At 50.6% G+C, this 24,781-nt stretch overlaps 1 protein-coding gene across 1 annotated transcript in view; it reads right to left on the reverse strand.

Moving 5' to 3' along the window:
- Nucleotides 1-1,283: 1,283 nt before the first annotated feature.
- ATN1 (atrophin 1) overlaps nt 1,284-24,781 on the reverse strand; it is a 26,373-nt gene continuing 2,875 nt past the window's right edge. The window contains exons 2-10 of the mRNA XM_026054337.1: nt 10,415-10,611; nt 10,108-10,245; nt 9,601-9,714; nt 6,145-8,117; nt 5,291-5,513; nt 4,465-5,182; nt 2,997-3,140; nt 2,394-2,574; nt 1,284-1,789 (exon numbers count right to left, since the gene is read on the reverse strand). Of these exons, the coding sequence (XP_025910122.1) occupies nt 1,756-1,789; nt 2,394-2,574; nt 2,997-3,140; nt 4,465-5,182; nt 5,291-5,513; nt 6,145-8,117; nt 9,601-9,714; nt 10,108-10,245; nt 10,415-10,492 (3,603 nt within the window). The 5' untranslated portion in view covers nt 10,493-10,611 and the 3' untranslated portion in view covers nt 1,284-1,755. The remainder of the gene's footprint in view (nt 1,790-2,393; nt 2,575-2,996; nt 3,141-4,464; nt 5,183-5,290; nt 5,514-6,144; nt 8,118-9,600; nt 9,715-10,107; nt 10,246-10,414; nt 10,612-24,781) is intronic.

A 24,781-nucleotide genomic window follows, 5' to 3' on the forward strand; every position in this document is an offset into this window, starting at 1 on the left:
GCCCCGCTGCGGGCCCCGCGCCCCGCGCCAACGGCCGCCGTAACGGCCAAAAACGGCCGTTTGGGGCGTATTTCGAGCGGCATGCAAATGAAGCGCTCCCTATTGGCGGGACGGAGCGCCGAGCCCCGCCCCTGCGGCCACGGAGGGCCGCGATTGGCTGCGCAGCGGCCGAGCCGAGCAGGGCCGGGGCGAGCTCAGGCCGGCCCAAGGCGGACCGGCCCGGCCCGCGTGCGGGCCCTGGGCTGGCCGCCCCTCGGCGTTGGCCCCTCGGCGTTGGCCCCTCGGCGTTCGCGCCGGCGGCGCCTCGCCTTTGCCGCCGGCCGTACCCCGCGCCCGCGAGAGCCTCCGGGCGCCGCAGCGACCCCCGCGCTCACAGCCACGGCTGGGTCTTGCCTGCCCAGCCTGGGGGCCACCTCAGCTCCGAAGGGCTCCCGCAAGCGCGCGGTTCCGGCGCGCTTCCAGATCATTCCCTGGTCCCCGTTAAAAAGAAATGAACACAACAGAGTCTGTTTCTGGAAGGGTTTTTTTTTCTTTTTTTTTTTTCTTTTTTTAAGAGCTTCATATATATATTTATATATATAAATTATTAGAATGTGTGTTGGGGCTTGGGAGTGCGTGGGAAACTTTGGGTGTTTTTTTCCATAGGTGTTTTTTTTTTTTTTTCCATGTTTAAGTAAATATATATATGGGGACCAATCGAGATATACAACTGTGAAATCAGACACGCACGCAGGGGTAAGGGAGTCACAAATTGCTACATAAAACTGCCACGTCTAATAGGATGTGCATGAGTTAAAGTACATCAACTGGAATGGGTGAGGGGAAAGGGGCGGCCACCTCGGCGAGGAGAGTGCCAGTCTGCAGGGCTCGCGACCGGCTCGGCTCGCCCAGCGGGGCTCAAGGGGGTAGAGGCTTTCGCAGTCATTAAAACAGTTCTGTGGTGCTTCGCACCGCACGGCCCGACRGCTTCCCTTGAGGCAAGGCAAAGCACGGCCGCCGTCTCACACACAGTCTCATGGTGCTTTGCACCCCAACGGCTAGGCCCAGGCAGTGATGTACTGGATAGGCAGGAGTGGCCGTTGCTGACGGGCCCCCATAATGGTTGCTTTGTATCTGACGGGGCTTTCGGAAACTGGGAAGCCACCCTGGCTAATTCACTAATTCAAAAAGGTTGTGTGTTGCTTTTCGTGTGTGTGTGAGTGTGTGTGTGTGTGTGTGTGTGTGTGTGTGTGTGTGCCACAAAGCCGTATCTTACATCTAAAGTAGGAGAGTGAGGAGGCATCTTTGAAGAAGCTCCATCCGGTTTTGAGTTCCTTCTCGGACACACCTCACAGAAGCAGAAAGGGCAGCAGCGTCATGTACGTGAAGTCCTGTGATGCTCTGCACTGTTTTTATTTAAGACAACTGTTCCCCCAAAAGGAAGGATGGAGCAGCTGCAATCTTGAAGTTCCATCAGTCTTTGTCTTTTTGAGCTCTCTGCAATGCTGGTTTTGTTTCCTTCGGAGCTCTGCTGAAATAATGTACCAATCATTCCATGTCCTTTAGTGTTATTTCAATCCCTCTCCACTTTCTTTCCTTTCCTTTCTGCTCCCACGATGCCATTCTGTACTCTTCATCCATTCTGCTCTTGCAATGTACTGCACTGTAGGATCAGGGTGTGTTACTCTGCAGGTTCCCCTCACCCAGGATTTGGTTGATCAATTGCTCCTCTTAGGAGAAAGACATGATGATGCTGCAATGAGGGTAGGAGTCCATTTAAAGGGGCTTGTCACTTTCTTTCTTCAGGTGACTAGGAGAAAGAAGAACAAGGTGATTGTGAGAGGAAAAATTTAAAAAAAAAAAAGGGGGGGGGGAAATAATTTAGTACTGTGTGGTGCATTTGTTTAGTCTAGTCCCTCATGGCAGTGCTGGCTTGGAAAGTTTTGCRAAATCTCAAGGTAGCAGATGCACCTGTGCACCTCTCCTTTTCCCAGTATGTTTCCCTGTGCACTTGCAAGAACCCCGCCTAGCACAGAGCATCCAATCCTTGTGAATACAYGGTGGGTTTGCAAGGGTCTCGGTTAGCAGTAACTATGAGAGCATGTGTGAAAGAGGCAAGTTTACTCCCCAAGGAAAGGAGCCGGGATCCCATACAAGGGATTAGCCTACAGGCCACTGAACTGCCAGCCACTGGCCAGGAGTGACCTTCCTGAYGGCCAACCCACAGCCGTGCCCCAGCGGCAAGGAGTCCACGATCTCAGAGGCAGGCTCAAGGCTGCAGCGAACCACTTAAGGAGAAAGGCTTCCTGGGTCCCACTTCTGCCATCCTCGGGCCATGGCTGGGTCCAGGCTTGCACCGTGCGGCTAGGGCACCGTGCGCGCCCAGCGCCACGGCGCGCGCCGGCCCCATGCACCTGTAGTAATCCTCCTGCGTGGGCAGCGGCACGCCGTGCAGCGGGTGGTGCGCGTGGAGCCACTGCTGCTGCTCCAGAGCCAAGCGCTGCAGCTCCGCTGACTGTGCGTGCATGGCCTGCAGCTGATGCGCTGCGGACATGGGTGCAGACAGGGAGCCCGGCAGGTCCCTGTAGGGTGCAGCTGCGGCCAAAGACAAAAGAAGGAACAAGTGAATGTAAAATCCCCATCCTAATCCGCATCCCCATAGCTAAGACTTCATTGCCCTTTTCCGGTCCTGCCAGTGAAGAGGGTTTGCCGATGCCTTGGCACTCCAGGGCTGCCCTATGCTACCACAGAATCCTTAAGGTTGGAAGGGACCTTTGGAGATCTAGTCCAACCCCCCTGCACACACACAGACACCTAGAGCACATGGCACAGGATTGCATCCAAGTGGGTTTGGAAGATCTCCAGAGAAGGAGATTCCACAGCCTCTCTTGGCAGTCTGTTCCAGTGCTGTGACAGAGCTCTGTTAATAGTTGGGGCTTGTGACCCCCTCACCCTGCCCACTGCAGCTCTGCTGGTGCTCTTCAGAGAAGACTAAGAGTCCCCATAAACAGGCTTACCAAAAAGCTGGTGGCGCAGCACTTCATTCTCATGTAAGGGGTGAGGAAGGAGTGGGTTGGGGATGGTTCCCGCTGGGTAGGGTATCCGGGTCAGATGCGATCCCGAGGCAAGTGGGTCAATAAGAGGGTGAACAGAAGCTGAAGCTGGGAAGAAAAAATATGAAAAGATAATTGCAATCATAAGAAGCAAAGACAGAGGTGCAACAAGACAGACACAGAAAAGTGCCCATTAGGGGTGGTAGGACTACAAGGCTGGACAATGCAGGGCCATTTTCTTCTCAGCGTATTCCATCGGCCAGCACTGAATTTCATATGAACTAGTACGGCCTAGCTCCATCCCTGTCACACCACCTGGGTACTCAGGCATTTTAACACTCCCTGCGGAGCCCTGTTTCTTAGAGTTGATTCTGCGAGAACCTGCTCAGCAAGTGAGTCTTTACCCAGTACTGTGCTCATATGCTGTATCAGCTGTCATTCCAGTCTGTGCTTATACTGGGGGCTTCCATTGCCAGGTCCCATGAAGTATTCCAGGTCCCATTTCAAGTACTATCTAAGGCTGAAATGCAGGACATTGTATATGACAACTGCTCTCTCCGGGTAATCAAATCACTTGGTATTTTGGACTCGCTGCCCGGATGCTGCCTGGAGGCACAGAGCTGCACTGCATGGATGAATGGGTCTTCATCAACACCCAGTGCCCCTCTGAGCACTTGCAATACAAATATTGCMATACAAATACCGCAATACAAACATGCAAACAGACGGCTGACCTTCATCAGGTCCCACTGGCCTCTCATAATGCTCAAATAGGCACAGCACTATTTAATTAATTTCTATTATACTATTGTTTGGGCTTTGTTTCCCTGTATTYTTGTCACTAAACCTTTTTCTTGCTCTCATGTAGCATGTGGCGATGGAAGAGAGCAAGACTGAACTCGGAAGGGCAGCAGCCTTCCAGCTTCTTTCACAAATATAAGCCAACCTAAAGCCCGTCTTCCATCCCACCCTTTCCCTCCATCTACAGCAAGAGTCATAGGAGGAAACTGGAGCCAACATTTCACTAGGTTTAAGGATATCTTTGAACCTGTTGCTAGCATGGTCCCCATTCTCTCTGCAGACCAGCCCGGGAACTACAGGCAGTAGCACCACCACCCTTGTCAGCCGGTGTCACTCCAGAATTGATAGCATTCCCACAGATCCCAAACCAAAAGATACGGTGCAAATAGCTCTGATCTCAGCTAAGCAACAAACTCACAGATATGGAGTGAGGGGTAGGCGTAATGACCATGGTATTGACCTTTCTTCTGGCTGGAGAGATGGAGCTGGGGCCCTCAAAATCTAGGCACAAGAGCTCTCTTGGGCTTCCCAGAGCCAGAGGGAGGAAGCACAAGGAGGGTGCAGTTAGGAAGCAGAGCACTGCTCCGTACAAGGCACCACAGCTGTGCTGCCCTTTCTACACAGTCCTTACCTGCATGTATAGCATCCTGCTGGTGGAGATGGAGGTGGGAGTGGATGTGGGAATGCTGGTGATGGTGCGGTGTCACATTGAGCATCTGGAGGCGGGCCAGGGGGTCGTTGCTGAGAGCAGCCACCCGCTCCGCGTGCTGGCGCTCAGCCGCCAGGCGCTCAGCGTAGGACATGTCGGGACGAAGGGTAGGGCCGGCTGCCAGCGCCAGCCTCTCCCGCTCCAAGTGGCCCAGCCCTGGGTGGAAGGGAAAAGCGGGATGAAGGCCAGGYGCTGTCTGCAGGCTCAGGCCGCCGTGGCGCGGGAAAGGATCCATGGCAGCAGCTGGCACGGCATGAAGCTGCTCCAACTCAGCTGGCTTGACTTCAAACCCCGGCTTGAGACGTTCACGCAGGTCTCGGTCCCTCAGGTCTCGTTCACGGGCTTCTCGCTCCCTCAGCTCTCTCTCCCGGGTAGCTGGGTCACTGCTGTAGATGGCCGGCACGTTGTAGCCCAGCAAGCCTGGGTCAACAGCACCCAAGGGCACGTAAAAGGGGTGGTTGCGGTTGCTGGGGGACATAACGTGTGGCCGTGCGTATTCACTGAGGGTGCGCAGAGCCGGGGTATCAGGGCCTAGGTACGGGGGAACAGTTGCCACAGCACTGCCCTGCTCAAAGGAGGGGCGGTGGGGAACGGGCCCAAGAGATGAGCATTCAATCGGCCGCCCCTCCTGGGCCATCTTCTGTAAGAGAGCAGAGAAAGAAGCATCTCACAGTCACAGCCCCGAGACAGAGTGGAACAAACATCAGCCCCTGCTTCACTCCAGAGGAGTGAGCACCATCACACCTACCACGCTTCTCTCCAGCTCCCTCTCCTTCTCTCTTTCCCGCTCCTTCTCCCTCTCTCGCTCCCTCTCTCGCTCCTTCTCCTCACGGGCCTTCTGCTCGGCCTCTCTCCGGACTTTTTCCACCAAGTCTGCCCTTTTCTTGGCCAGCTTGGAGCCGTCAAGGGGTACAAAGTACAGGTCTGTGCGGGAACAGGAATTGAAGCCACGGTCCAGGTGYTTGTTGAATCTGAGGACAACAAATGGAGTGAGTCAGTACAACGGGGCTGAGGGAACAGGGAAAGCTGAACCCTGCACTGTGATAAAGGAAGGGCAGAGAAGGTCCATTAGTAGGACAATGTAGGACAGCAGTGCAACAACACCCCATATGCCTGGGACAACCTCCCCTTCCTTGCCCGATACGTCCCCGCTCAGCCAGGCCCCTGTGCAGMTATCCCTTTGCTGCTCCCTGAGCTGGGCTGATTCACAATGCAGGGACCAGCTCGGCTGCAAAGGGGTAGGGAACATACTCCAAAAGCAGGATCCATGCTGCAAAGCTCTGCTCCAAGGAGCAGAGTTGTAGTCCTCTCCTCCAAGCGCCCAGCTAGGTGGGGCTACCAGGGCTGCCGAGCACTTGGGTACTGCTCTAGCATGAGGTACGAGAGCCAGGCAGTGGCTAACCAGCTTCCAGCTCCTCTAGGCTGATACCAGGAGCTGCACCACTCCAGCTGTGCCCACTCTCCAAAGAGGTCTATTTCCACCTGGGAAACCTCAGGAGAACATCCTTTCCTTTCCACTCACTCCCCTTTCTCTATCTTCCCTTGAARTCTGTGTGACTCCCCGTGTTGAGCACATCTCCAGCCGCCCCACCAGCCCCATACCTGGCTGACTGGCTGGCATGGCTGGGAACATCCACCACCTTGGGGGGCGGCGAGGGGCTGCGAGCCGGGGGCATGGGGCTCTCGGGGGGCTCGTACTCCTCCGACGGCTCCTGCTTGATCTGCGCCGCGCTCAGGGGCAGCGGGGGCAGCGGCGGCGCGGGGGCACCCATGCTGCCCGGCAGCGAGGGGGCGGCCGGGGCAGGGGACGGGGCTTTGTAGCCACCCGTCACGGGGGAGGACGTCATGCGGTAGCCCGGAGGGGTGGCCACACGGAAGGAGGAGGCGGAGGACACGGGGGGAGAGCCTGGCTTGTAGGGGGCTGGAGGCTGGAAGGTAGGGACGGGGGAGGACGCGCGCTTCCCGTAGGGTGCTATGGCTGAGGGGGGCACGGGAGGCGACACGGTCTTGTAGGGGGCCGAGGACGGGGAGGCCATGGTGGCAATGACAGTGGAGAGTGTGGTGGAAGCCGAGGTGACGGGCGGGCCGGCACCGTGGGCAGGGGACGGTGGCGGCGGTGGCGGGAAGGTGTACGTGGCTGGGCTCTGACCCTGGGGGTGAGCGCAGAGGCCGGGATAGCTTCCCTGGGAAGAGGCGGAGGAGGCGGAAGAGGAGGAGGAAGAGGAGGAGGAGGAGGAGGAGGAAGAGGAAGAAGGGGCCGCAGCAGCGGCTGAGGGAGCCTGGCTGTAAGTGGCCTGGCTGTGGGGAGGGTAGAGCCTCAGCCCGTAAGTGGCGTGTGAAGGGTGATGGTTGCCTGACTCCAGGCTGTGCGAGTAGCCGCCGGGGGCCTGGGGAGGAGCTGCCGGGGCTGGGGAGAGGCCCGCGCCGCCGCCGTGGCTGTGGTGGTGCTGCTGGGGCGGCTGCTGGTGGTGGGAGCCCTGGCCAGCGAAGGAGGCAGCGGGGGGACGGCTGTAGGGGGGCGGCCCCTGGCTCCACACAGGCTGGGAGGGCAGGGAGGGCTGCGTGTACTTGGGGGGCTGGCTGGACACGGAGAGGCCACTGGGCGGCGGGAAGGAGTGGCCGTAGGAGGCACTGTAACTGGGCAGGGGCTGCGCAGGGGCCGCCTGCGCGTACTGGGCAGACGAGCTGGACGGCGGCAGGGGTGGCGGCGCATAGGGGTAGCGCGATGGGGCCACGGTTTGTGCCTTCTCCTGCCCCATGCCATGGGGAGAGGGGAGGTGCCCGGCCAGGGCCTGCCCGACCATCCCCGGAGAACTGGAGGCGGCCGCTGCGTTGTTGAGCGGGCGCAGGGCTGGCGGGGGAGGCAGATTAGCAGAGACATGGGGGAAGGAAGGGGCAGAAGCTGGGGAGGCAGCCGGGGGGTTGGCTGGGGGCGTCTTTTGAGGAGGAAGCCCCCCAACCACTGATGCCAATGAGATGGGTGTGGTGGGCGGTGGATTGTGCTTGGCACTGAGGGCCTGCTCACGAGCCCCTGATGCTGGGAGCCCCCCCACACCACCGGGAATTTTGGTCCCAACCTGGACAACATTGGGTGTAGGGTAAAGAGGAGCATGGACAGAGGAGGAGGAGGAAGAGGAGGAGGAAGAGCAGGAGGGAGTAGAAGAGGTGGCAGCAGCAGAAGAGGAGGAGGCTGGTGTCTGTGGGGCCTGAGCCTGGAAAATCCTCGAAGCTTGGCCCTCGAGCTGAGAGTGGTAGCCCCCAGCAGCCGGGCCCTGCGGGTGGACTTCAGCTGGGAGACCAAAGCTGGGCTCAGGTGGACGGGCCAGGCTGTCAGGAGGAGGAGCTACAGGAGGGCTCTGAGGAAAGAGGGGAGGGTGGTGGTAGGAATGGGACGGTCCCTGGGACAACACAGAGGAGGAGTCGGAGTCATTCTCCACGCTTCCGGGGCTGTAGACGCTTGGCGAGGTGCTCCTGTTATCCTGGTCAATGTCCCGTGGGTCACTGCTCATCTCATCATTGAAGCTGTGGCCATCAAGGCTGTCAACGTCTGATGGGGATGGAGGACAGGGTAACTCCTGAAGCAGAAAGAGCAAGAAAATGTTATGCAGCCTTCCAGACCAGGCACAGCACTTTTCACATTCCCAAAGATGTTTCTTTTTCACCTTTCTCCTCTAGCCCCAGCATAAAGGAAAGTACACAGAGGGAAAGAGAGCTCATTTGGCCAGGTAGCCAGGCTAACCAGCACTTTCCCTCTGAGCTGCTCCTGGGAAACTTCAGGAACATCATGTACTTAAGAGAGAAGGTGATGATGGGTGTCTTGTGTATGTAGGCAGTGAGGGAAGTGTTGAAGACCGGGCTGAGAAAGCATCTAGGAGAGGTCTCAGCACTGCTGCCAGCAAAGGGCCTTTGGGAAGGTGCTACCAGCAGGTGGCAGACAGCAGCACGCACGAGATAACGGGGAGAATGTGCTCCAGCACAAGGAGCAAATCCCAAAATGCTCCATTTAGTCAGGGCTTCCCTCATCACATCCTTTCCTCAGTGAGGAAACCCACTCCGCTTTGGCCCCTGCCTGAATGTCAGCTCTCTTTGCGCCTTATTAGGGGGGTTGATCCCCACTGGTCCTCTGTGTTTCCCATTACCTGCTCTCCCTCACCATCTCTCACTACCATCAATAAAGTGATCACTGATTAAGCAGCTAATATGGACAAGTAACAGGGTTTACAGGAAAGGATAAAATGGAAAGGGTCATTGTTAAACTGAAAGAATGTCCATATAGAGAAATTATATTGGTATAACTTGCAATGGTCTAATTATACAGACATCATAAGACAAGTAAATATACTTGCAACCACAGGCCTTTGAAGCTGATTTCCTGAACAGGCGAACAGGGAACTGGAAAGAACTGAGTTTTCTTTCAGCTGGCTGATCTTCGATGCAGTTCAGTGTTGTATGAATGTCAGAAAAGCCCTGCCAGCATTATGGCAAGTAAGTTGTTTTTGCACTCACTTTAGGATTGGTGTTATCGTTATCTGGATCCCAGCATGATTTAAGGATCCCCGTTTTACACTATTCAGCAAAAGAGACTGAATCTGCATTGCCACAAGCCTGTGTGTGGAGTGAGAGGAGGGAGGATGAGCACATCTCACATCTGCTGTTCATCAGCACAGGCAGATTCCCTGCTGGGAGTAACCAAGTTCCTGCTATTGAACTAGGGAAGACAGGGTTTGCACCCGGGCCCAGGAGTTGAGGAGTCCTGCCCACTCAAGGACTAAGGAACAGAAAGTTTCTGTCTTCTAAATCATCACTCCAGGTAGATTTTTTTTTTTTTTTTTTTTTTTTGTATGCCAGACAGATGTCACTTGCATTCCTCCTGCCTAAAGGGCTACCATGAGAAATCTAAGATGCCAGAATATGGGATTGCTGTGGCAGCCACACACAGGCCACCAGCACGGCAAGAATTTCAAGCCAGCTGGAAACAAGCAGTCCATACAGGAAAAAAGGAGCATTTCTTTGCCATGGCTGCAGGATATGCCAGTGAACACAGCAGGAGAAACTCACCTCAGTTTTGCTTTTTTTGGGCGCATTGCTGTCTTCTCCCTCACTCTCTGAGATCTCTTCTGTTCGGCCTTGCTTGGTGCCTTTGGGGGTGCAGGATTCCTCCACCCGACCTTTCTGTGAGGGCAAGAAGGACAGGAAGGTGAGAGGCTCACAGGGAAACGTCCCTCTCCTGCCTGGCCTGTGCAGATTCTGCCGCATGAGACACAATTACCATGACACAATGTGCTGAAGAGCTTAACAGGCAGTGAGGAGTGGTCAGGATGACACTGAGATAGAATTTGGCAAAGAGTAACACTAGAAAGGGCTGCTGAGACTGAGGACTTCTTCTGGGAAGATTGATGSAAGTGCAAAATGCTGAGGATGAGAAGAAGGAATCCATCCCACCCACTCCAGGTAGCTGAGCCCAGACTGGATCCCACAGCGGATCCCACTTGGTCTGCATAACTGGACCCTATCCGACCTGGGAGAATCTCCGTCACCTCTCACTCACGTGCTCACTCATATTACCTTTGTTGCTTGCCGGGATTTTTCGGCTTTGCCATCACTGCTGGAGGTGCTGACGCCACCTGGGGACGCTCGACCCCGTGACCTGAGCTCCTCTCGGGGCCCCGGAGTCTCCTTCTTCCGCCCGCTCCGCATCGACATCTAAGAGGGAGACGGCTGAATGAGTGCGGCAGCTCCCCCAGCCCTCCCTAGCTCCCCAAAGCCCCACACCTGGGGGGCACCCTGCTACGCCAAGCTCAAGGTCACAACAACCTCGGCCCCAAGCCCAGCTCTCGAGTCCGAGTTCTGCCCCCACCCCCGTCTCACGCACCGAGTCTTTGTTCTGTCGCGTCTTCATTCTTTTGGGTGCGGGGCCCCCATTCTCCTTGGTCCGGTTTGATGAAAACATAAAGTTTTCTCGCAATATCCCCCCCGCCTTCTGCTGTTGCCTGTGAGACAGGGACAGGCAAGAACAGCTCTTCTGGAAGGCAGGCTTACAGGAGCAATGCCRCAAGATCCTGGTGAGTCCTGAAAGGTAGACAGAGAGACAAAAGGTGAGAAAGTGAATGGGGGCATCCTTTTGTGGCTTGCTATATAACAAAATTATTACTGTTTTTTTAACTATTATTTACAGATGCAAGGATCTTTAGTGAGCAAGCAATAAACTTTCCCATTATTAGGATAAAATATTTGGCCATTGCAATCTCTGATTCACTACTTCTAGGAGGGAAATGCACACGATGGGAGGCAGACAGAAATCAATAACAAAAAACGGAGGAAGCAGGGAAGAATGGGTATGTTGATTTTCYTCTGACATCATTTTAGCATTTCCATTTCCTTATTTATTTGATCTCCAGAGAGAGAGAGAGAGGAAAAAAAAAAAGGTGTTAGAAAACTGCTTTAAAATGTTGCTAGTGACAATTTTGCTGACTTGTTGTGCTCCTCTTTGCACCTGTTGTCAGCACAGTGGTTTCATGATCCTTAGCTGGCCATGTGCTGTCATTAGCTGACTCTGCATAACGAGGCCCTGGAGGCCTTTGCTACGAAAGCATTGTTGCAGCCCTGACCTATGCAGTGCATAACGCACACATGCACCAGCCTGCGTGTCATACCGAAATGCTGGCACGGCTTGCTCAGGCTGTTCCGTTTCAGAAATACATAAACAGGAAGGAGAAAACGCATTCGGCTTTGCTTTCGCATGTCACAAACATAACCGGCTCTGTTTCGCTTGGGATATCTCCACAGATCTCATTCCTCCCCCTGCTCTGGGCTGTTTCTCAGTACACCAGATGGTGTCCATCCCAGAAATGCAGAGAACATCCCTGCAGTTTGCAACAGCAGGAAGATTTCAGAGACTCCTCTGAATAAACTAACAGAGCGGTGCTATGTCCTGGAAGCACCACCAATATTTGGCACTCTGAGACGTCACACAGCTCCTATTTCAGGGTGTTAAAGCACCATGAATATAATGCCTGGGGACTGGACGGAGCTGATTCAGGAACGCTGCTTCTGGAGCTCACTCACTTGTGTCTGGCTCCAGATACTTTGCACTGCACCAGTGTAACCAAAGAGAGATGCTACTTTAATGAGCTCCTCCCTCTACTTGCCCTCTGGAATGGACAGTCCCAAAGACAGAGAGGTGTCTTGTCCTTGCGGTATCAGGAGAAAGGATCCACACCTCATGATTTATATTGCGGGCTCTGGAAGCACTGGGAAGTTTAGAGAGTAAGACTGAGAGTTGGGTAGCGGGGCAAGGCAAGAGAAGCCGGAATTCAGCCCTCTGGGAAGGGAGCTGCAAGTGTCAGGGCAAAAGCAGTGCAAGGGAGGGACCCGGCTCTCACACGCAGCCCTGTGCTTGAACTGTGTGAGCCTGAGCTGCTCACTGCTCTCCTCTGCCTCCCTTTCGCTGTCTGTAACACGGGAATAACGATACTGGCCGGTCTCCGGTGGGGTTCCATGTCTTCCCTGACTAATGCTTACAGAACCTCATATAAAACGTGCTTGCAAAGAGCAGGAGATTGTYTGCTTTAATTTCATTAATATTTTATTTGACCTCACCATGAAAGCCGCAAGGGACTCATCCAGCATTAACTCCTACGCACAATTCATTAACTTGGACCTCTTCTTTAACAGAAAAATCAGCTCGCATTGGTTTAGACCTCATCTTGTGGAACAGCAGCACCCTCTAATCCCCACAAACTGACATCTTTCACAATSTTGCATTGCTGGCATAAGTTGGTCCTTGGTTGCTAATTCAACCCATTACACTGATGCTATTTTCTCCTCCAGGTAAGTATCAASAATTAACATTTCTGACACAAAACAAACATTATGGAGAAAGACAATCCTAACTTAACACAGCCTCAACACACACCATGTTGACAGTCTTCAGAGATTAGCCCAGCTCTGCCTGAACACACAGAATTAGCAACAACATATTACCAATGTTGCCACTCTCATTTCACATTCAACAGTAAAGCCACCTACAAGGCACACACCTAAGGGCATCACCACTCAGTGCACACATCTCACTTCATCTTTCCAGTAATCCAGTAATGGCAATTACGGTCTTCTTTCCAGAGAAATATTACGCAGTTAACCACATGCCCAAACCTCCTTTTTARCAGAAATACCAACTCGGTCCTTATGTCAACTGCAGAACGCCCAATRCCAAACAAAACCAGGAACAAAGAGGCACATTTCAGTAGAGAATAATAAACCACGGAGGCAGAAACTTTTATCACTTACAAGGTGCTTACGGGGTTAAGTCTTTTCTAGAGCATTTCACAAAATTGAACCATGTGTTATTAGGCTCAATAAAGCAACTGTTACCCCAGAGATCATATGAGATGATAAACAGAAGTAAACAGCATGAGCCTTAATTATTACAAACAAAGCACCAAAATTTGGGTTATAACCAAACCTCCCCATCACCTGAAGTCCTTGTAAAATTGTCAGAAGAATTCTTATTGACACATGGTTTTGGGAAGAAAATGAGACACTTGGCAGTGCTGCTGCTGAAGGGGCTGCCTTTACGGGGTCTTGTGAAAATCTCCGCAGGTTGGCTTGACTCACTGTGAATGACCATTTTCTGTTTGTGCTTCACGTAAGCCAGCTTGGCTTGGTTTGCTGCCAAACCCGCTCCGTGTTCCAGCGAGAGTGCCGGCACTGTCTCCCATTAGCAACAGCCACGCAGCAAGGACCCTCGTGGGGGATCCAAAATGGATCCCGCTCTTTTCCCAACATGTTTTGCAGAGGAACTCTTCACAGGTAAGAAAACCAGGCACAAGAGTCCAGCCTTACTGAAACGGACTCAAGTCAGATCTACTTAAGTAAACACCTTCAGTCTCTCTTAGGAAGGCTGACAAAAGCTTGTCCCTGGCTCAGGACACCATTTGCATGTTAAACCATTAGACTGGGTGCCTGAGAGAAAGAAATGTTCACAGAAGGCCAAAGAAGCAGAGGAAACAGAAAGGGGAGATTTGACAACGTTCGGTGTGTTTCAGCACGGGTCTCCTAAACGAGGAGCGAGTGGCTGGGGCTGCTCACACAGGCCCACTCAGCACACGCTACGATCTGCAGGGAGGTAACTTCCAAAGGGTCAGGGAAGTCTGGGAGCGGYCCCCAGAATCCACCGTGGGCCAAAGATTTTTGTCACTTCAGCCGGTGCCGACGCCAGGACGGGCGGCGCGGGTCCGGAACAGCGCTGCGCTCGGGAAGGCTGAACCCTCGCCAGGTCCGAGCAGCTCCTCCGGGGGACAGCGGAGCAGAAGGGACCCTGAGGGCCCCGGGATCCCGGCCACTTAAGAAGCTGCTGCTTCCTTACACTGTGACTTRCTTATTAGCACGTTTCTATTTTGCTAATAAACAGCTAAGCCCTGATGCAGGTTTTGCTGAGGTTAACCACGAGGTGATCAGTTGACAATTRCTGCTGCATTTTCTTCCCTTCCTTTTCCTTCCTATTTCCAATTCCTCTATTGGGATAAAAAAAAAAAAAAAGGCAAGTTTTTCCTCTTGTTCCGTGCCATGCCTGACCCTCTGTGATACTCCGCAAGTCCCGGATGGATGCGGACCTGGTCCAAGCAGGAAGGAGGGCACAGCGGGAGTCACGGCCATGGGACTGTGTGAKGCAGCTCCAGGGCCCCTGGAGCCCTGGTGATGACTTGGGGGGACTTGGGGGACGGCGACAGCACCAGCGCAGCCTCCTCTCCCCCCATACACCCAGGGATGTGTGATCCCAAGGGGCCTGGATGGATCATTTAGCCTCAAGCAAGGCAGGACTGCAAGACACCACCACACCTGAGGACCGCACGTGCTGCGAGAAGGGGCCTCCTGAAGCGTCTGCTCTCTTAAACCAAACGGGCTGGGGCCTCTTCTCGGGGCCTAAGGCGGCGGGCACTACGCAGCCTGCACCCATAGGGGACAGTTCTCCCGCCCTGCAAAGCGGGACGGCCACGTCCAAACTGGCCCTTGGGAACCGTCTCACGCTCGTTCTTACAGCGGTCTGCAGCATTGTCGAGGATGCTGGCAGAGCTGCCAAAGGACAAAGACGATACAAAAGAATGCCATGCTAAGGAAACGGTACAGCCACCYGTGCACCTGGACTTGGACCCAGGCACATCTGCTACTAAAGATGTATTATCTTCCMCTTGGAGTCCAGTCTGCAACAAGTAAGTTTCCAGTGAGGAGCCAGTTAGGTTTCTCCTTTAGCTTGAGTATGGATGATCTAGAATTCAAATCCTCTCATTTCGTTTATTTTTCCCTTAATGGAAACTGTTAAAAGTACACAGTGAATATTTCTTAGGTCATCTTTTTTAAACATAGGAGCTACATTTATTGCACAGATTGCAAGATTGCAAAGACAGGGACTCAGAAGTTTAAAAATGTAATAACTAAACAAAGACTCTTTTCTCTGTACTTCATTAGCTCTGTGTTCACATCCCACTTTCTTTTTCTTTCTCCTCCTGCACAAGGATAGAAGGGAGTCACTAGGTTGGTAAAGTGAACACAGCCACCCTCTGACATATCACAGATGCTGGAAAGTGTCCTGAAAGTTGGCTGTGATGATAACCCACTGATCAGCCATTGGCAAGTGAAGATCCCATAGGGATGAGTATCCATCGGAGCAGGATGGTCAGGGCACACGCACTTGCAGCTGGGAAGCCAGCAGTTTGCACATCCCAAACTGCCCCAGTGAGTGGTGACCCCACGCAAGAGATTTTTAATTCTTGCCTCTGTGCCCCTCATCTATAGAAAAGGGGAAAGAATCTCAGAGATTTACCAGAGTTAACAACTCTGTAGCATCTTGAAAATACAAAGTTTTATCCAAAATCTTACAACCAACCCACCTGATATACRGCATTCCCTAATTGCTAAGTACCTGACTTCATGCTTGAACCCTAATGTTTTACTATAGGTCATGAAGAAGAAAGGGAGGGAGGGAAGGGGAAGAGCCAAGTTCTCAGTGTTACATGGCAGAAAAGGAAGGGGCCAGAGCTCAGGCTGCACGTCGCAGCCTGACACTTAGGTCTTTGACATGTGCACCGAGGGTGACACTATTGTAAAAGAGAAAACGAGTGTGAGAGAAGGGATTAGGATGCCAAAATGATTGAGTAACACGACGGCGACGGGCAAGCGCTTGCAGATGGCCAACATTATTTCAGTGTGAATATTACTGTAACTTACAAATTTTTCACTTAGCAGAGTTGKTTTTTTTAAAGAAAACATGCTGAAGCTACCCAGTGGATGAATCTGTACCTGAATTCCTCCCCACAAAATCAGCATGAAGCTAGAGCAGCGCGGGAGACCAAAAGACTCCTGCACCAGGGCTGCAGGCAGTGCAGGTCGGCCGAGGCTTTTTCCACCAGAGCAATCCAAAGGTTTGCAGCCCTCGTCTGTGCCCTTCCTTGGTGCTCCCAGTTTCCCTTCCCATTGCCAGTCTCATCACTAATCTCACAGAGTGCTTTTCCTGCTGCTTYGACCCTCCTGTGCACCTCAGCTTCGATATTAAAAAAAAAAAAATCATCTTTTATTTCTTGCTCTTAACAAATCAATCTTGTATTATCTATTGGAATTTCACTGGATTCATGGAGAACTATTTTAGTTCACCATGAAATGCTTTTTAATAAGCTTAATCAATAAAATGTACGTGTACATTTTTCAGAAACTTCATGCTGTACCCAACAGCAAATTGYACACATTTGAATACACAAGGCAAATTAGCCCACTTGATCTGGATCTGTCCACATATGYCTAAAATAATACCTCTCATATAAAGTACAAGCTAAGTCTTAACCAACATTTTAAATCCTTATCACATATGAAAGTCTCATTGTTAATGAATTGACTTGTGACACTACCCAGCTACTCCTCCTCSCCAGCAAAATAATTAATAACAACTGAAATGTGAACATTTCAAGAAATAATGCCAAATAAGAGCACTGAAATATAAACTTCTGCCATGCCAGCAAGTTTAGGAGATAAATTCAGTTTACTTTTATGAAGTCTGTATTAATGTTTTGACATTTTGTAATTCTGTAAAACCACRAGGAGTAAAAACACAAGTTCAAATACGAAAGTCATAATCCTGGAACCTCCAATCAATGCAAAAAGGTATCTGAGAATAGAAAAAAATGCTGATGAACAGAGCAAAACAGATAAAAACATTTTAAAGTGAGATAGAAAGTAATTATAAAAACATTAATGCATTTAACAGTAACTTAAGCTACAGCACAGACAATACTAATTCTTGCATGTGCAACTGAAAATAAAGTTTGATTCACTAAATGAAGGTTAGATGTACTAAAGAAGGTTAGGTGAGTCGTAAAATGATTCCTGGGGGTACATTAAAATGATTATTAGTTTGTAACAGATTTACTTTAAAATCTCAGAAGAACCATTCAGTCCTCCCGAAGAAAGGCCTCAGTATTTCTTAGAGATAACGCTGGCAGAGCCCAGGAGAAGACCACAGGAGGCTACAAACCCCTCTGGGCATGGGATGGAGGCCTGCCTGTGTGTGTGTGTGTGTGCCTCAGAGGGAGAATACATCACCCTCTCCGTATTCTTTCCTTTAAGAAGTGTGGTAYCTTCTACATCTGCAATGTCTGAGCAAGCCTGACCTGTGGAGCTGTTAGCATGTTACGGTATAACCCATCCCCCCCTCCATCTATATGTTCCTTCATAAAGAAAAGTCTGTTACTTGAAAGCATGTCTATGACCCAATGGCATCATAGGCAAGTTGTCCAGATCCTCAGAGAAAGATTTAGGCTGCAAAGCAGCTCTGTGGGTCTCTATTCTCGTGCCTTGAGGTGAACTTGCTCAGGACAGCCCCACGATCCAGCCTTCCTTCCCTTCTGTAACGGACCAGTGAACTAACTCCAAGCTGTAGATGACTGGAGGTAGCAGGAGAGGTGCAAGATGGAATATGGATCTCTGCTCACAGCCCACCAAGCTGGGCAAACTGCTCAGAGGAGCTCAGGAACCAGACAGACCACGACGTGCAAACACATTTGAATGAAATGTTGAAAGTATCAGGTAAACCTGGTGGGGCTTCACAAGGATCAATATTCCGCCTCCCAATGACACTGAATAAGGAGATACTGTCAGGGCGCAAACGATCAGGATATCATAAGAGAAAACTTGGAGAATACTAAGGAACTAGAGAAACAAAACCAAAACGGGTACAGAAAAAGAAGAAAGGGAAGTCGGAGTGGCTGATGAGAGTAAATTAATGAGAATAATGAGGATGAGAACTGACTGGGGAAGACCATAGAGGGGCTTTCTAAGAGGAATGACTGGGTAATTAAATCTTACGTGAGAATCAAYGTAGATAAATATAAAGCAAAGCATATGGAGAAAAGCTACATATAAAATGATAGATTCTGGACTGACTGCTGCCACTCAAGAGTGATACCCTTGGGATATAAGAGGCAGAGCCTGGAAATACACTTTGACATTCAGCAGTCATCAAGAAAGTGAACCCYGTGGTAGAAATTCCTGTGAAAGGAATGTGAGACAAAGCAGAGATTGTCACTACGCCCTCGCGTAAATCCATGGTTTGCCCACATCTTGAAACGTGTGTGCAGTTCTGCTCTTGCTCGAGAACTAGAGAGAAGGACAATAAATTGTCCTGACTGTGTAGTTTAAACATCTGTGCCTAGAGGAGAGGTTACCGAGTGAGGATATGATCAAAGCCTGTAAAATTGCAAATGAAAATTAGAGGTTAGGCAGGAAATATTTGTCACTGTCTTTTAAAGTACAAAAGCTAAGGAACATCAAATAAGGATACAAGCAGAAAAGTTCAAAACAAACCAAAAGAAATTCTTCTTCTTGAAATGGGTGGCTGACTGGAATTTCTCACCAGAGCTTGCTGTGGGTGCTAGCAGCTTGCACGGACTCAAGGGGATACTGGAAAGTTTCATGCGAGAGAGAAAAACTGAGGTTTACTGAATAATTAAAACCATATCCAAGCATGGCAGTCCTTTAGCTGGAAATGTTTGGAAGTTATGAGACCATCAAGGAAAATAACATACATGATTGCCTTAACTTTATACTCTTTCCCAGGTATTTAATAGGGGACACTGCTGGAGATGGGGCCCTGGAATCGATGTAAAAACTGCTCACAAGTAGGGAACAACCAGGGAGGAGAAAGGCTGAGGAACAGAGGGATCAGTCAATTCCCGGAGGGCTAAGGACCACCATTGTGCTTTCCAAGGCAACTATAATCCCAAAATGCATTAGACAAGGTATTACAGAGCATGAAAAGTACAGTATTAATGGCACTAGACACGACACTTTGCAGACCTCCTCTGGCAGACCATGTAATTAATGCCTTGCTTACCCCGCATCAGGAAAGATGAACCAGATTGGAGAAGGTGCAAAAAAAGAGTTTCCAAGATGCTAAGGGACAGGAAGAGCCTGCTGTTATATACATAGACCTTTTTTTTATCTTCATAAAATAAAAGGTGAGAGGTGATGCGATTACTGTCTCTATAACCCCAAAACAAAGGAGTTAGAACGCGTTTTTAAGCAAAAACAGAAAACCAGAAGAAGAACAAATGGTTATAAAAAGGCCACCAACAATTTTAAGATAGAAATGAGAAGATACCTAGTCATTCAGTGATGCTCTTTTGCTGGAATATAACAGGGGAGGGAAAAAAAAACAAGCAAACAAAAATRCATTAAGGCAGAATTCATCAACTTTGTAAAAGAGATGACATGGCCCCTGCAGGACTTTGCAGTCTATGACACAAGCAAGCCCTTATGGATCTCTATTTTTAAGAATTCATGGATGACAACAAAGCCAATGTGTGAACTGTTGTCCAAAGGGCAAAAATCAGAACAGGAAGAGRAATGGACAGATTCAAAAGAAAATGAGTGAACCAGACCTGAAGAGAAAGACATAGGGGGAAAAAAAATGCAGCACTTGAAACACGAGTCTTGATCTGTGCCCCTGCTTGGAATTCCCACAGCTTTTCCTTGGTCTACAAAACTGTCCAAGTGGCTGATGCTCTCCTCACTTGCCGGACTGAGGGAACGGGAAGCTGTCAGTGCATCACCAAACGATTTAGGTAGGAGAGATTTCTGGAGGTCTCTACTCAACCTCCATTCAGAGTAGAGAGAACTACYGAGTTAGATCTGGCGCGTTCTCAGTATCAGAGAACGGCCTCTCTGGGAACTGGTGCCAGTGATGACCCAGCCTCGTGAGGGAGAGAGGTTTGTCAGRTACTATGATTTTCTGAAAACAGAAAACATGATTATGGCTGAATTGGGGTTTCCTCACCATGACAGAATGAAGGATTAAACGTCACAAACATCTGAAATTCAGCCTGATCCCAAGAGAAACTACAGCCACCATTTCATGCCAACGTGCTTTCATCATCTACAGACCTTGAATCTGCCTGAATCTTCCGGTCTTCCACATCTTAAAAGGACATTGGATCTTATATATTAATATGAAATTAAGCTCAGACTGGATTGTGAGGAGAAAAGGTACGAGAGCAGATGCAACAGTCACCCGAGATTTCTTTCATGGACCAGCGAGATACAGTCTTGGGCAAACTCCGTAGGGGAGCACTGACAACCTGGGGGCTGAGGCCTAGAAGGCAGCTATGCCACAAACACAACCCATCAGAAAGAAAAGGAAGGCCTCACATAAGGATCCATTGTCAAAAAAAACGTAAGAGCTATCATAGAAGTCAACGGAGAGGCCGTGGTGGCCCGTCATGGAGCGGGCTGGTGGCCCGAGGAGATACCGCACCGGAACGTGTGGCAAAGCTCTCCGTGGGTTACTGCTGCCATGGGGCCAGGCAAAAAGGGACAAGCACCTTAAYTACTGCAAAACAGAAAAATTTTCCTCAGGAACAAAAGAATGCAAAATCCACTCACAGGTGAAGGGCTATATCCGGCTAAACAGAGGCTCTGAAAAGGCCTCGTAATTAATGACTGATGGCAAATTGCACATGAGTTCTCAGCGCAAGACTTCTAAAGGGGCTGTTCCTGAATGGAGGAAATCCACTGATGCACAACAAAGGGAATATCCTCCAAGGGCAGGAATAAAGAGATGATTTTTACCTGCTTATATACATGACTGGCAGGACCATTATGGAATTAGCGTGCACAGTTTTATAAGTATAAAAAGGATGCTGGCAAATGGAAAACTTTCAAAAAGATCAACATATTCCTATATGTGAGGTCTGGTAACCTCCCCTCTCCCCAGTAACAAGAACCTTAAGAAGCTCGATATATTAACTTACCAGGGGAAAAATTAAAAGGTGACTAAATCACAGCCTAAGAGTTCTAGAGAAGGGAAGATCTCCAAAAGCAGAGAGTTCTCTAATATGAGAAACAAAGATCCAATGGATAGGAGCTGAGCCTAGATGAATTACAAATAGAAATACAGGGTAATTTCAGAAAAGGGTGAAAAATAATCACCAGAAAACTTGTATAGAAACCTAGTGCATCACTGGAAATCTTTAATGAAGGGTTTTTTTCTTYYTTYTTTTTTTTTTTTTTTCTGGTTGGTTGGTTTTTCTCCTYCTTCTTCTTCTTCTTCTYCTAAAATCAATGCTCCAAAGTTTTCTGCAAAGATTCCTGTACAACATTCCCTGCCTTGTGTTGTGCAGCAGGGAGGACCAGCCAGTTGATCTGAGGAGTGGAGTTTTTTTAAGCTGAGGTTGGTCAAGAGATGAGCAGGGGCTAATCCTGCACAAAACTGAGACCTGGAAGCAACGGTCTCCGTCTAGYGGCACACGAGGGAAGCTTGATGGAGAACCACCATTTAACTAAATAAACCATTGTTCAGAGAGACAGGACTATCTTTATATGTCTGGCAAACTCTGAATAATTCCGAGAAAAATCAATCCATCTACTGAGTGGGCTGAAGGAAAAATGGCAGTGTATTCCATACACCGTGCTACAGATGCACCTTATGGCTAGTAAAACACACCATACCTACTCTATATAACATACACTATGCAATATACTATTATATAGATACACACACACTGTATGTATGCACACACACATGTATACAAGCACACTCAACCCGTTGCCCCAAGAGATGGAGTTGCCCTTAGATGCAGCCTTTGCTCAGGTGATCTACAACACCTAAGAGAGATGGACCCTGTGGGAGAAACAGCCAGCACGTCACCAAGKGGCTGGTAAGGCAGGGACGCAGACGACGTTAGTTGTCTTTCAGCTAAACTGATCCGTGATGCACAACGTCACGAGGGCAAGAGGCAGGAAGGGAGAGGGAACACCGGCAGGCACCCTTCCTCAGCGAAGCCCACCCAGAACATGGTTGGCTACAACGAGCCGGAGGAGACACCAGTTACCCTCTAGTTTGTAGGGGAAGATATTGCCATGACAATCAACCAGACACTGATATTCTCACCGGGGACAGTGACAAATCACTGTTTGCTGCCACAATCAACACAGAGAGCAGACAGACAGACATTTCTGCAGCAACATCAACAGAACTGCAAGCGAGATACTTCTCCTGGAAGAACAGCTCCCTCACGAAGCCAACCTGTGTCACACATATCATACACCAAATCCTTTCACCCCACCCCAAACAGCCATCCAGACTCAGGGAGAAGGAAACCTCAGACAAGGACACCAGTGGAACCAGAAACGTGCCCCTACATCTCGCTCTCTCCATGCATTTCACACTGGGGACACGCACTGTGGGCCCATCCCTGCCTGCCTTGTGACCAGGACAGAAAGATTCCTGGTGTCCGGCAAGCCAAGGGACGGGAAGCCGGGCACTCCGGCACCGCTTGTGCCCGGGGCACCGCTGCAGGCTCCCGGGCARGGCACTCATGGGGAGCACCCCACGTCAGGTTGCAATAACCCCTGCTGTGGGGCTCGGCTAGCGGCTGTGCTCATCACACAGATTAACTCTGCAGACAGTACGTACCCCGAGGGTGGCTCACTTGGCTGCGGACACGGCTCTTCCAGGGACACCTGCGCTTTCAAAGGTACTCCAAACTTACGTTTGGTTCTGAATTTTATGAAACATTTCTACTCTGTAATTCATTACTAATATTCTTAAAGAAGACAGAAGAGATGAAATAATAAATAGAAGAAACACATCTGGTATTTCCAGAGTATCTCAAAACAGAGAAAGCAAGGAGTCAAAATCCACAGAAGGCAAAGAAGCAGTTGCATTTTTTTTTTGTTCAAATAGGAGGAGAAACAGACAGAACTGGTCAGAGGCAGCCCACACAGATGAGGGAATCAAATTCTCAGGAGAAACATTCAAAAATATGAAAAGGGGAGACACACAAAGACAAAGAAGGAAAAAAAAAAGGATAAAATTCAAGCAGATATTTGAAAAGGGGAAGAGCTGAATAAATACTCAGACCAGTGTCATAAGCTGCATTTGAAAAATGTTACATCCCAGATCTGGGAAGGAAATAATCCTTCCCTGTTCTGCTCCACACAGTGATCCCTGTACTTCTCTGGAATGCTGTAGCCACCTGTATCTGTCCAAAGCTAAACAGAAATGCTGAKGAACATGAAGGAGGCATCATCAAGGAGGCATCAGGAAAGCACACAAGCAGGAAAAGAGCTACATTTGGGGAAGATCAAAATCTGCTTGGCTCACTTCACCTATGGATAAAGGTTCCTCCACTGGAGGAAGAATGAAGGTCAGGTTGCAGTTGGTATAGCACCACTGCTGTGCTGTAGAGCCTGCATGTTCCTTGCACACACAGCATCCTTTTGGAATACGACTCCCCCTCGAAGCAGCTCAACTGGAGCTCCCTGTGCAGGCAAGCACAAAGGTGAGAAGGCRAAACCTTTCCAGGGCACCCAAGGGGTACGAAATCTGAGGGGGGATGGAAATTCGTACAARGAGATGTAAAAGGAGGTGATGGCAGCAGGCTAAACCTGTTAATCTTCTTCATTAGGATTCACTGYGTATTTAATTTTCATGTGTCTGGATGGGCTTTGTTGTTTTCAGCAAGAACCATGGCACTGCATGTTCGCTCCATCATGGCCATACTTGAAAAGCTCCATCCCCAAACACAAAAGAAAAGGATCCTCCCGGCTTCAAAGACCAGATCACCAAAAGGTTGGGAAAACACACACGACATTGACTGTGCAGTATCCAATAACAAATAACTTGGCCGAGGAACAGGAAAGAGGACGAAATTCATTCCCACGAGCAACCTGACCATTCAGCGCGGCAGGTACCCCATCCCTGGGCAATAATCCTGGGGTGCCACCCGCCCCACGAGCGGCACGGCAGCGTCCRCAGGGGGACAAGGAAGGGTGCTCGAGTGTCCGGTGCCAACCACCACGCTGTGCAGCCAGGACACCCCGGCAACGGGCTGGTTCTCTCACAGCAACGCACCCGTTCCTGCAGGAAGCCGTGAGGAACAAACTCCGAAGCTTTAGGCGTAAGGACCCACGAGCACGTTCAATCCAAAGACACATCTAACTCTTTCCTCCCTCCTATCCGCACACACTTAAGATGAGGGCCCACTGCTTCCTCCAAACCTTGACAATACTAGGAGGAACAGAGTTTGCCACGCAAACTATCCAGGACAATAGCCCAGGAGAGATAAATAGCTTTGTATGGCTACCTTGATAAGCACACGCTCTTTCAAGAAATAATAATAATAATTTAAAACGAAAACAAATCAGAGCACCCAGAAGAGACTGCACAGACAAAAAGCAACAGAAATTCTTACAGCGACCGTGCAGGCAACCAGGTAACTGCCTGCAGAGGCCGAGGCAGCCACAGCGCYGACGGGAATGCAGAGAGGGACGCGTCCCGCTCCCGAGGCGGCCCCACGGGTGCACGCACGCCACAGCGACCGCTGGAAGCCCAACAGAAGCCCAAYGGAAGCCAACGGCAGCCAACAGAAGCCAACGGCAGCGCAGCCACGGAGGCGTCCAAATGGCCGCCGCGCCGCGGGTCCGGCGGCCGCTCGGGGGGCAGAGCTGGCGATGTGGGGCCCGCGGGCACAGCCGCGAGCCGGGGCCCACGGGGGACGGCGGGACAAGGAGCAGGAGCACGGCGCGGGTGACAGCGCTGCCGCTTCSCCCGGGCACCTCCGCGGCACGGGAGCCACCGGCTCCGCACGAGGGAGGGATCCCACCACTCCAAGCGAGCGGGAAAGGCCTCCCGATGACACCCAGTGCTATGGGAGGCTGCCTGATCCCCAAGGAACATCCCAATGACACCCAG

The sequence above is a fragment of the Nothoprocta perdicaria genome, unplaced genomic scaffold, assembly GCF_003342845.1.
Source record: "Nothoprocta perdicaria isolate Ctin4 unplaced genomic scaffold, notPer1 scaffold_120, whole genome shotgun sequence".
Lineage (NCBI taxonomy): Eukaryota > Metazoa > Chordata > Aves > Tinamiformes > Tinamidae > Nothoprocta > Nothoprocta perdicaria.